Below are 12,411 nucleotides of genomic sequence, written 5' to 3'. Positions count from 1 at the left end.
CGCGGCTGAGGGCTGAACGGGGCTGAAATAGAGTGCAGGCTTCAGACAGCTGTTGTTTATCCTTCACCTGCACACTTATCATCGACTTTTATTGTTCAGGATTTTTTAAAATATCAACATTTCATCATTTTTAGTGATTATTTGTGCACATTTTTTGGTGTCACCTACACTTTAATTAAACATTCTTTATCAAAATGTGTGAATGAATTATATCTCATGTGGACACAATAGTATTTGGAGTATGGTACTATTTCTTTCTCTCTATGACCAGTCCAAAGCTCTGCAAACAAGACGAAGGTGGATACATGTGAATGTGTCTTGGGAGACATGAGACTTGATCTGAGTTTTTTTTTTTTTTTCTATTAAAGTCCTTTTCTGTGTCACTCCACCTATAAATATACAAGTATAAGCTCAGAGGCAACAGGTGCCTAAATTATACTAAAATTCATAATTGAGTGACACGCTTCTGCCACAGTAAAGCAGAGACAACAACGACAACCGACGTGTAATCTTCGGTTACTGGCAGTGATGCAGATGCCCAGCATCCAGCTCCTGTTGTTTCTGTTAGTGTTTTGACATTTGATCCTGGCTACTCGAAGTGTTTCTTAAATATCCACTGACTATTGACTAGCATGCAATGAAAATACAGATACAAATTATTGATGGAATTGATAATAGTTCTTACCAGAGATTCCTCGCTTCAACCACTTGGGATCCTCCAGCACAATAAAGAAGTCTTCTTGCTTCTCATATTCTCCCACATTTAAAATGCGAACTTGTAGTACCTGACTGGAGAAAAGAGCCAATAGTAAATTAAATATTATCCAAAAAAAATAAAAAAAAGGGGCAAATCCTCACTCTAATCTTTGTCACTGACTTCAACCTTGAACATGTGTAACATCTGAGCAAGGTATAATCTACAGTAGCAAGTTTCTTGACAATCCATTAAGTTTTTATGGTGTTAAAGTTAGCCCCCTGGTGGCCACAGTTAGAATTGAAACGTGATATTGCTACACAGGATTTAATAGACTCTGGCCCTGCTGGCCACAGTTAGAATCAAGACATACCGAATGTGGAACTAGTCCAACATCTTGGTGATGTCACTTTGTCTACCAAATTTCATCTTGAGACATAAACTGCATCAAGACATTAGTCCATGAGCCAAGAGTTAAATTTGTCCTAATCAGTATCATTTAAGGAGACTAAATAACACTTACAATCCTGCCTCAGTGTACCATAGCCTACACACAAAAATGTATGACAACCATCCCAGGGTGGTAGCGACAGCCAGGTACAGTCAATGAAGAATTACTCAGAAGTCAAAATTAAAAGATGCTCCAATCAAATTGAAAAGTATACCACATTATTTGTCTGATCATAATGGTTCCAAAACAGTATAGTTCGGACTAACTATGACTGAATGTTATGGAGTTGTGGGGTAAAAACAGCAAAAAAGAAAAAATTAAACATAAAATAAAAAATAAATGCTGCAACAGTTTCGTGCATGCGGGAACAAAGTGCGAGCAGCTGCTGTGAAAATAAAAAAATACAAAATACGTGCCACCCACGGGATTCGAACCTGCACTTTCCAAAAGCTCTGATTGCCAGACAGAAACATCACCACTGAGCTACCATTGCTGGCCTGTAATCGGTGCAGAAAAATGCCTGAAATCAACAAGCACATGGAGGAAGTGCGCTGTGTCCGGCTGCTGCAGCCCGGGGGGGGGGGGGGGGGGGGGGGGGGGGGGCATGGCTTTTCATACTATTACCACTACTAATACTACTTAATAATAATAATAATAATAATAATAATAATAATAATTTCAACAACTAAAATGTTTAGAAAGAATTTAAATGTCATAAAAATTTTAGAAAGAATTTAACAGCTACTTTTATAAACAATGTAGGTTAGAAATGGTAAGTTTTACCATTCCAGTGCTGTCAACTTTTAAATATGATGTCAAGGAAGGTGCCTTTATTTTATTTTTTATTAAACAAGTATTTATGTTCACTGAAGTCAAGAAAGGTGACTAGAAAGTGAGTACTGGCAAAACGGATGATCATTTTCATGTTGAGGTTGCGGGGGGGGTTGTCGGCAGCTGCTGAAAGGAACTAAACAAGTAACTAGTAATCTAGTTACTTTTAAAATTGAGTAATAAGTAAAATAACTAAGTTACTTTTTCAAGGAGTAATCAGTAATTGGGTTACTTTTTCAAAGTAACTGTGGCAACACTCTCATCAAATTACAGCAGTAATCTGCTATCATGTTGCAGTTCCATCAACCTTTTTAACATTCTTCCATCACTTTGATGTCCTGATGGAAACGCTCACCCTGCTCCTCACTTACGTCACCAAGGTTTTCAGGTTCGTTCTTACAGACTGTGGAGAAGCTCCTCCACCATCTCTCTATAACTGTCAGCTTTCTTATTGCCAAGGAAGTTATCTCAGACCAGATCATTCAATTCGGTCTGGCTATACAGAGAAACTTGATCTGTATCCCATGCCTCATGCACTATATCCCCTTCTTCTTCATCACCATAAGTGGATGAAGAAGTGGAAGAAGTAAACTTTTCCTCATCAATATCTGGGAGCTTGGTGAAAATGGGTATGGATATTTCATCACTGTGGGGAACCGGTCGTATAGCGGAGGGTAAACTGGGGTATTGCAAGTGGTGTTTGCTTTTCTTATACCTCCCTTGACATTTACAAGGTAGTCATCAAAGTGGTTTTCTGGTTATCTCCAACCCACTGGCACACAAAATTTGAGCTCAGCATTCTTTCCTTGAAACTAGGATCTCAGTGTTTTGACACAAGATGTGCAAACTTGGTAAGGTGCCCAGTGTTTGTCCTGGTCACCAAGTAGTACTCCAAAATAAGCAAAGTACCCTCTTTTGATAAAAGTATTTACCCGTCTTTGTGGTGGTAAAGTGAAACAACCACAGAAAATATCTGGGTCATTGCAACAGTTCATTCACTTGGAAGTCGTAGATATGGTAACTACCTTAGCGTAAAAAAAGAATCAGTGCAAAGTCTTCACTAACCTGTAAACTGCTGAACCTGTCACACAATAACAAACATTCCTGTTAAGAAACTAAAGCCCTGGTCACAACCCACCGTGCGTTTTTTTTCGCCGTACGTTTTCTGCGGATGCCATGGCCACTACGTTTTTGTGAAAACGTACGGAGGCAGTAGCAAGAGGAGGGAGGGAGTACGTTCAACGCATGTCTCTAGGAGTGTAACGATAAAGAGAGTTGACAATAAAGCAGTGTGTGTGTGTGTGTGGGGTCGCTTTTCTTTTTTATGAGCAGGACCGGAGCGGCAGGTGTTTTTCGCCGTTGGCGATGCATGAGCATGTCCAGCCTGCAGCGGTCGGTTGTACGAGTGTTTACTTGCCTCGAAAAGTTACAGCTAGTTAACAGACTGAAGCTGTGGAGTGTGTGTTGCTGACGTTTGGAAATAAAGTCCAAGTTCAAGTGAGAAGCTGCGTTGTGCATGCAAGTCTGTCGGCCACCATAGTATGTGGTGAGTAATCTGTACTGCCTACGTACGGATTTGGTTAATTCAATAGTAATTGAATGAAAATTTGCTGCTTTGAATCCGTACTGAGGCAGTACTCACAACGTGCGTCATCTGCACTGCTGGTGAATCTGCAGCCTGACCGCAGCGAAAGTTCTGCATGCACTAAAACCTCTACGGCGTGTCTGTGTGTGTCTGCGTGCTCCTAAATTCATACTGAGGCAGTACTTACGAAGTACGGATCTCCAAATTTAGCCCACGTTTTTGCAAGTAGACTGCACGCACGTGCAAGTACGGCGGGTTGTGACCACGGCTTAATGCTGTTACAGTTAAACATATGTTTTAAAATGATAACATTTCTTAACCTTACTACTTTGTCTGGAAACAGCTATTTTTCTAGCTTCATGGCTACTTCTTGTATCAAGCATTGAAGTAAAAGCTGCAGTCTTGCACACCTCATTGGTGCCATAAACGATATTATGGCTTTTGTTCACATTTCACGAACCTGGTTTAAAAACTATGCTTTTGAAGCTGCTTTTGTGCATGATTAGTGGCGTCAAACCCGTGAGTGAATGAGCAACTTTTGCGTAATCCGTCAATATGGAACATCAGTGGTGGGCACAGTTCTGCTAATCCACTTATTATTGAAGCTAATGTTTTCATTATCGGATTAGCTTTTCAGATAACTTTGAAAACCATCAGCGGACTAATTATCTTCTGATAAATTTTGGTCCGATACATTTTTGCTGCTAACATATTTTTTCAGACGAGGTGAACTAAGCTTAACAGTTACAAGCATTTATGAAGTCTAAAATCAGTTGAGTACCTACCTGTTAAATGTTTTATAATAAATGTGCAATTCTATCCTCTGCAAACAGAGAAGAGCTGGTTCCAGAAGAAACTGCTCTATCCTCTGCAGGCAAAGGAGAACTGGCCACAGAAAAGGAAAAAGCTCACTTCCTTTGACCCCATACTGATACGCTGGCAATATCACCCAAGTCATCCAAAGGCATACAGTTTTAACTTATGGTTAAAATGTTAACCAAACTAATTTTGGATAAGTTATTTAAATTGATGTTACGTCTGAAGTTTTATAAAGTGAAAATATCAGATTTATGTTTTAGTTTTAAAGTAATGCACTAATTTTGAAGGTTTTAGTGTGGACATGCTGTGTCCAGGTGCATTATGGGTAATCTCAGTACATTCTTGACAGAAGAAATGCATTTGAGATGCTCTGACCAGGCTCCACATGGACAACAGCATTAAACTCTTTGTATATTGTGCCTTAAAAACTCTTGTGAATATATTCTCTGGGTTTATAGACGTTATTGTGTTTGTTTTATGTAAAAATGCCAGAAGAAGCCCAGGTTGCTTCTCCATTATTTTCAACTGGAATCACTGCAATCGATTCCTGTTTGCTCTTTAGAGTCCTGCTTATGTCAAACACTGTCTGTCATCTTTGTTCCAGAGTAATATATATAAGTTGTCTGAAATTCAGTTTGGATTTATTAAATTCCACACATCTTAAACGTAGCAGACACGGATTATCTGGAATTTGTTTTGGCAAAGTTTTCACAGTCTGTACTGCCATCTACTGGCCGGTAGTGTTCATGGCGGTATGAGCATCTGGACGCCAGTAGATGGCAGTGTTCTATTTATTTTGACCCTGGATATATCAGATGGTTGTCAAATCACAACTTTACTTTTTGGCTTTTTGCAAATGGCTTTTTTTTTTTTTTTTTTTACAAATTAAAAAAGCCATATTTTACAAAAGCACATTTAAATGTAAACACCAACACACCTCACATTAACGCACTGGTTTTTACATAGAATGAATGAGTCAACCAATCAGTGTTAGCGGAGGCTCATTTACCCATAATCCCTTTGGCATCCGTCTGTGTTTGTTACAAAACTTCAGAATTAGTGCATTATTTAAAATTAAAAGATATGTGTTATATTTTAACTTTGTACAAATGACAGAATTGACATTAACGGAGTTATTCTATCTGGAATAATTGATGATTTAAAAAAAAAATCAAACCATAACTTAAAACTGATTATTTTCCAAGACCCTCTGCCTCATTGCGGCACAGCTGTATTCTGTTAAGGAATGAAGGCTTGTTTTGTGTGTGTGTAGAGTTGAGCTTAGCTCTTCTCAATTGCTTCACTGCTGCAAAATACTGTATGTATGTAGTAAGAGGAGCTTCCAGCAGTGGGCAGGGGCACAAAGACAGAAAGTGCTGACTCATTGTTTGGATATGTAGTCGCCTTTGATGCTCCCAAAAGTGATCGTGGTGTTAAAACTCAAAATCAGCTAGTTAGTAGTTGTAAGTGTACTGGAAGCAATACTGAAAGTTATCGGTTAGCTGTAGGTTCCGATAAATTTTTGGGTGGTTTATCGGTTTAGCTTTACAAAAGATAACTTTTCAGTTAGCGGTATCGAAGCTAACTTTTTGGTTAGCTGTCCCCACCACTATGGAACATGCAAGATTGCTAAAAACTTAGAGGAAATCTGAGCTCGGATTTGGATTCAGCACCCCAAAATGACCCGAAATCAGTTCTTAAAGTCCATGCAAGGGATTTTTTTTTTTGACCAGTGTAATTAATAATTTAGAGATTTAAATAATTAAAAGGGCCCCATGTTCATTAGCATGCCAATCTAACGGCTTTACTAACATTAACATTAAGGTTGTCCTTGGTAATATGTGGAACAGTGATGACTTGCTGGCAAATAACAGGTACTCTGTACAGACAGACTGTAAACGAGAGTCACAGCAGAAAATACAAGTAACACGTCTCCATTAGCAGCTACATTCCTTTAAAGTGTCACATCCTTTACAATCAAGACACAGAATCTGTTAATTGGTTGTGTTACATAAGAGCCTTTCCCCAACTGTACAATCGGATCGTGTGCAAATGGTGCATATAATGTGAAAATTTAATGGGAAAAGGATCTATCAGTGCACGAAGGTTGAGAGAAGGCGCCTACAGCTGATCAGGGATTAACATGGGGCGTGAAGTCGTCAGGTAATTCTGCTTAGCTGCGCTACCTCCATTTACAGAGGGTGACAGACAAATAATTGGCAACACATTTTCTCTGTATAATATGCTTTGTTTTAAGAATCACTGCTGGGTTCAGGTAAACAGATAAAAATTTTGAACTGAGGCACACAATTTAGATTCTGTGTGATAATATGAATTAGAATAACAGCTGTTGTGGTTATGGTCTTCATTGTCTGCAGTTACTGATCAATAATAGTGACATCAACCCGCACTCAATGTGAGCATTAATTAACAAAAATTAATCATAAATATCACAAGAAGTTACCACGTTTGCCTCCCAAACAGAAGGTCCCTGGTTCAAGACCGCCTGAGACCCATTATCCTTGTACTAGTACTTCCACAGTTGGGTTATCAGGCATCAAACTTGTCAAAAAAAATTAGTTTACTAAAAAGAAAACAAATCAAACACATATTATGTCATATTAAGAAAGTACAGAGGACACTTCTTAATTTTTAAAGAGAAAGTGTACTTTCACATTCATTGTTTCAATGTAAAATCGAAAGATAAGATAAGAAAAGCCTTTATTCATCCCTCAATGGGGAAATTTCAGTGTCACATCACAGTATAGAACAGAAGGATTAGACAGAAGGGCATGCAATAAAACAAATAAGTATCTCTTAAAAAAAGGCATTGGGAGGGTGATGAATGGTCGTAACAGAGAAATAATAAATAATAATAATAATAATTAAAAAAAAACGATAACATGGGTGAGCAGATTTTCACCCGATTTGGAAGGGATATTCCTTGGATGTCTTGAGACTATGAACTATTAACATCATGATGATATCACAGAGACATTATGAAATTATGTTACAATCCTCAGAAAAGAAACACATTTTCTACCAATTCTCCACAACCAATTGGAGTGGAGAGGTGATTCAAATGTTATATCAATCAGCTAATTATACGTCATTATGTGGTATGTGTAAGTGACATCATTATGATGTCACAGAAACACAAAGACATGTCTAAAAACCCCTTTTTCAAGATCTACAGAATTTAGCCAAAGATTTTATCAATCAGCAAATTATTTGACATTATATGGTATGACTCAGAATGATGATGATGAAAATGACATGAAATTTCCTATTTTTCCACCCCCCACCAAAATAACACATTTTTCAGGATATCTCCACAGCTACAAATGCTAAACAGTTGATCCAAAGCTGATATCAATCAGCTATTCATTTGTTATTACAACCCCTGGCAAAAATTATGGAATCACCGGCCTCGGAGGATGTTCATTCAGTTGTTTAATTTTGTAGAAAAAAAGCAGATCACAGACATGACACAAAACTAAAGTCATTTCAAATGGCAACTTTCTTGCTTTAAGAAACACTATAAGAAATCAGGAAAAAAAATTTGTGGCAGTCAGTACGGTTACTTTTTTAGACCAAGCAGAGGGAAAAAAATATGGAATCACTCAATTCTGAGGAAAAAATTATGGAATCATGAAAAAAACAAAAAGAACGCTCCAACACATCACTAGTATTTTGTTGCACCACCTCTGGCTTTTATAACAGCTTGCAGTCTCTGAAGCATGGACTTAATGAGTGACAAACAGTACTCTTCATCAATTTGGCTCCAACTTTCTCTGATTGCTGTTGCCAGATCAGCTTTGCAGGTTGGAGCCTTGTCATGGACCATTTTCTTCAACTTCCACCAAAGATTTTCAATTGAATTAAGATCCGGACTATTTGCAGGCCATGACATTGACCCTATGTGTCTTTTTGCAAGGAATGTTTTCACAGTTTTTGCTCTATGGCAAGAGGCATTATCATCTTGAAAAATGATTTCATCATCCCCAAACATCCTTTCTATTGATGGGATAAGAAAAGTGTCCAAAATATCAACGTCAACTTGTGCATTTATTGATGATGTAATGACAGCCATCTCCCCAGTGCCTTTACCTGACATGCAGCCCCATATCATCAATGACTGTGGAAATTTACATGTTCTCTTCAGGCAGTCATCTTTATAAATCTCATTGGAACGGCAACAAACAAAAGTTCCAGCATCATCACCTTGCCCAATGCAGATTCGAGATTCATCACTGAATATGACTTTCATCCAGTCATCCACAGTCCACGATTGCTTTTCCTTAGCCCACTGTAACCTTGTTTTTTTCTGTTTAGGTGTTAATGATGGCTTTCGTTTAGCTTTTCTGTATATAAATCCCATTTCCTTTAGGCGGTTTCTTACAGTTTGGTCACAGACGTTGACTCCAGTTTCCTCCCATTTGTTCCTCATTTGTTTTGTTGTGCATTTTCGATTTTTGAGACATACTGCTTTAAGTTTTCTGTCTTGACGCTTTGACGTCTTCCTTGGTCTACCAGTATGTTTGCCTTTAACAACCTTCCCATGTTGTTTGTATTTGGTCCAGAGTTTAGACACAGCTGACTGTGAACAACCAACATCTTTTGCAACATTGCGTGATGATTTACCCTCTTTTAAGAGTTTGATAATCCTCTCCTTTGTTTCAATTGACATCTCTCGTGTTGGAGCCATGATTCATGTCAGTCCACTTGGTGCAACAGCTCTCCAAGGTGTGATCACTCCTTTTTAGATGCAGACTAACAAGCAGATGTGATGTGATGCAGGTGTTAGTTTTGGGGATGAAAATTTACAGGGTGATTCCATAATTTATTCCTCAGAATTGAGTGAGTCCATATTTTTTTCCCTCTGCTTGGTCTAAAAAAGTAACCGTTACTGACTGCCACAATTTTTTTCTTGATTTCTTATAGTGTTTCTTAAAGCCAGAAGGTTGCCATTTGAAATGACTTTAGTTTTGTGTCATGTCTGTAATCTGCTTTTTTTCTACAAAATTAAACAACTGAATGAACATCCTCCGAGGCCGGTGATACCATAATTTTTGCCAGGGGTTGTATGTGGTATAGGTTACATAACGATGATACCACATTATACCCCGAAAACCACCCAACTGACATTAGTAGGGCTAGACTAACAATGTCTGAATTATTGGTCTGGCTACACCCACTCCCCTTAGTGCAGAATAATGAGTCTGCACCAAGAAAGCATCGCCCCTCTGATACCTTCCATTGTGTATTGTGTTGTAGGAAATGGCAGACTCAGTGTCTTGTACTCTTTCTTGACAAGCTCCAGGTCAAAATATTCTCAGCATCTTCATCTCCTAATGTTCATTGTAATTTGCAGGTCCGTGTCTCACCTGGTCTGCTCATTGGTGAATTCCAGCTCCCCTCTGGTTTCCTCATAGTCCACTCCAGCCTTGGCACTACCATCCTCCGTATGGTATGGTACAGCAACGGTACCTCTGGAGCCTGAATTCCTTGCTACTGTCACTGTCAGTGTACCAGTGCTCTCACTCACACGTAGAACCTGCTGACCAAAGGTGAAGATTCCAGCATGGTCATCATCTAATATAGTGATGGTGGTAACTAGTGGCTCCACTAGTCTACCCTTGGGTGGGGTACCTGTCCCTTCACTTCCAGACTCCTCTAACCTCAACTTCTGAAGATGCACAAAGAAGTGCTCATCCTCCTCAAAGATGTCATCATCTAAAATGGTCACCTGTGGTGTCAAGACCAAAGAAAGGTCATAAAGAGTCTTTTTAATACATACACTTCAAACTGACTGCAAAAGATATTCACTCACTCACTTTGATCTCTTTTTGAGTCTCCCCTGGCTTAAACACCAGAGTCCCCTGACAGAATTCATAGTCCGCTCCAGCGTTGGCTGAACCATTTTCTGTATAATAGTCTACATAGAAAGTGTTCTGGCCTGTGCCACCTTCAAGGATCACTCCAAGGCTCAGAATGCCGCAGTTCTCTGTGCAATGGTACTGTGCCCTTTCAAAACAAATGTGAGAGCATGTGGCTTTGTCTTCCTCCTGGCCTCCAGCAGCTGCATCTTGTGCACGCTTGGCAGCATGCTTCCTTAACACATTGCCAGCACCAATCATCAAGCGCGTTGCCTGAATACGGTAGAAAGCACGACTCTTCTTCCGCTGAACCAGGGCACAGTAGTTGGCCATCTCAATCAACTGGTCCATGTCTTTATCAGGATGTTTCTCCTTCAGATCTTTCAAGATGTGAACAACCTACCCAGGTGAGAAAACCATGTACACCATTAGACCCAAAAGACTGCGAAACTTTTTCACAAATGTTCTGAACAGCTTCTTAAAACCACAGTTCCTTTGCAAAAAGTCAGTTTTGTGTGCGTACAGCTAGAAATGCTGTACATGTGGTGAGGTCCTGCAGAGGGTCTGGTGACACAAACAAAAATTAGTTGATTCAATCTGCATTGTAAAACATGTCCGTGTTAATTTACAGTAAACCACTGGCAGCTAGAACTGACAGCTTTTATACTGTTTTTCCACAGTGTGCCTACTGTAAAATACAACAGCTTGTTACTGTAAAAAGATTACAGCACTGTCCCACCGTTGAATGAAAATAAACAGCTGTGGATGTCAGCCTAATTCTACCAAAAAAACAACAAAACATAACACAATTCAATGAGATGTCATGGGGCTTGTTCCATTTTGCTCAGGGTCATCACAACAGGAGTTTCAGTTTGGGATCCACATGTTGACTTGACTTATGGGGCATGCCTTGAACCAGGAATACTGGTTCACCGGGTGAACTGGGTGGACTGTGCAATGCACTAATGTATGGGTCAACTTAACCCTTAGGGTAGTATCTCACTGGGCTGTGATGTTTGAGGAGTATTTGGAGACACAAATATGCAAATATGCAACAGTTTTTCATTTGGAATCTCACTGAAATGATACTTTTGTGCACAAAATTCTCAGGATGGCTGTGGGCTGCTATTATATTGTTATTATGTGAAAAGAGGCTGTGGAAATACCCACAACTGTAGGCATGAAAAGCAAAGCATTGTAAATAGTAACAATAGAGAATAAAACAGTAACGTATTGTTATACATCCAGATTATGCAAACAGGAGTCCTGCAGGCCGGTGTCGCAGACCGAACGGTCCCCCTAAAAATCGGCCCCCCTCTGATGACGTGGTTCACGGATTATCACCTCGTTTCTGCTTCAAACTGCACTCCAGTCATCATCTATCTCAGCGACAGATATCTGAAGCTTTTGTACAACAATCACTTCCATATAAATTCAGCATTATTTCATCATAAAAGGTGGTGGAGGCAATCTGAGCGCCACGGCTAAACGAGCTGCTAGGTGATGCGTTCACTGCACGTTGGTCATTTCAAAGTGTCATGGAATTTTGTAGAGTTTCTGCTTAAAATGGTCTCGTTTCTGCTTAAAACTGACTTTAGAATGATTTAAGAGGTTTTACCTTTATCATCTGATGGGTGAAGAGACTCCATCTCAGATGTGCTGCTGTGGTCCAAAATGACGCATGCGCAGATGCAAAAGGCGGACCGATTTTTAGGGGCGGACCGTTCGGTCTGCAACACCGGGGCTGCCGGAGCAGCTTCCAGAAGTGCTGTTCCTCTCCGTCTCTGATCATCTCTGCTGTTTTGGCATGCTCCCAGGGCAGTTCGTGCGTCCCACAAGGAATGTTAGAGCCTCATTTTTGTCTCCAATCGCTCACAATGTAGTTTCATAATTCATCAACTACTCACACAGTTTTCTCACACTTCTTGCAGATTCTGAGTAGTGGAGACTGCATTCAGACGGGTTTGTGACACACGTGTGGCTCTTTGTCAAGAAACTTTGTCACACAATTTTTTTGAACAATTAAAAAAATCAAACCAAAATCAAAAACTGAGCAATGCCCTGTGCCTCAAGAGAGAGCATGGAAAACCCCTGCAAACATTGCACAAAAGTTTGTGAAATCCTTCGCAAATGTCATTTGCAAGTTGTCGCA

General features: G+C 39.6%; 1 protein-coding gene across 2 annotated transcripts in view; it reads right to left on the bottom strand.

The window, feature by feature from the left end:
* slc8a2a (solute carrier family 8 member 2a) overlaps positions 1-12,411 on the bottom strand; it is a 120,686-nt gene that overhangs the window by 20,787 nt on the left and 87,488 nt on the right. For both annotated transcript variants that reach the window (XM_034178928.1, XM_034178929.1), the window contains exons 6-8: positions 10,218-10,658; positions 9,768-10,129; positions 686-789 (exon numbers count right to left, since the gene is read on the bottom strand). In XM_034178928.1, coding sequence (XP_034034819.1) covers positions 686-789; positions 9,768-10,129; positions 10,218-10,658 — 907 coding nt within the window. The remainder of the gene's footprint in view (positions 1-685; positions 790-9,767; positions 10,130-10,217; positions 10,659-12,411) is intronic.

This window comes from Thalassophryne amazonica, chromosome 9, assembly GCF_902500255.1.
Source record: "Thalassophryne amazonica chromosome 9, fThaAma1.1, whole genome shotgun sequence".
NCBI classification, from domain to species: Eukaryota; Metazoa; Chordata; class Actinopteri; order Batrachoidiformes; family Batrachoididae; genus Thalassophryne; species Thalassophryne amazonica.
This window is presented reverse-complemented; position numbering and strand designations above follow the sequence as displayed.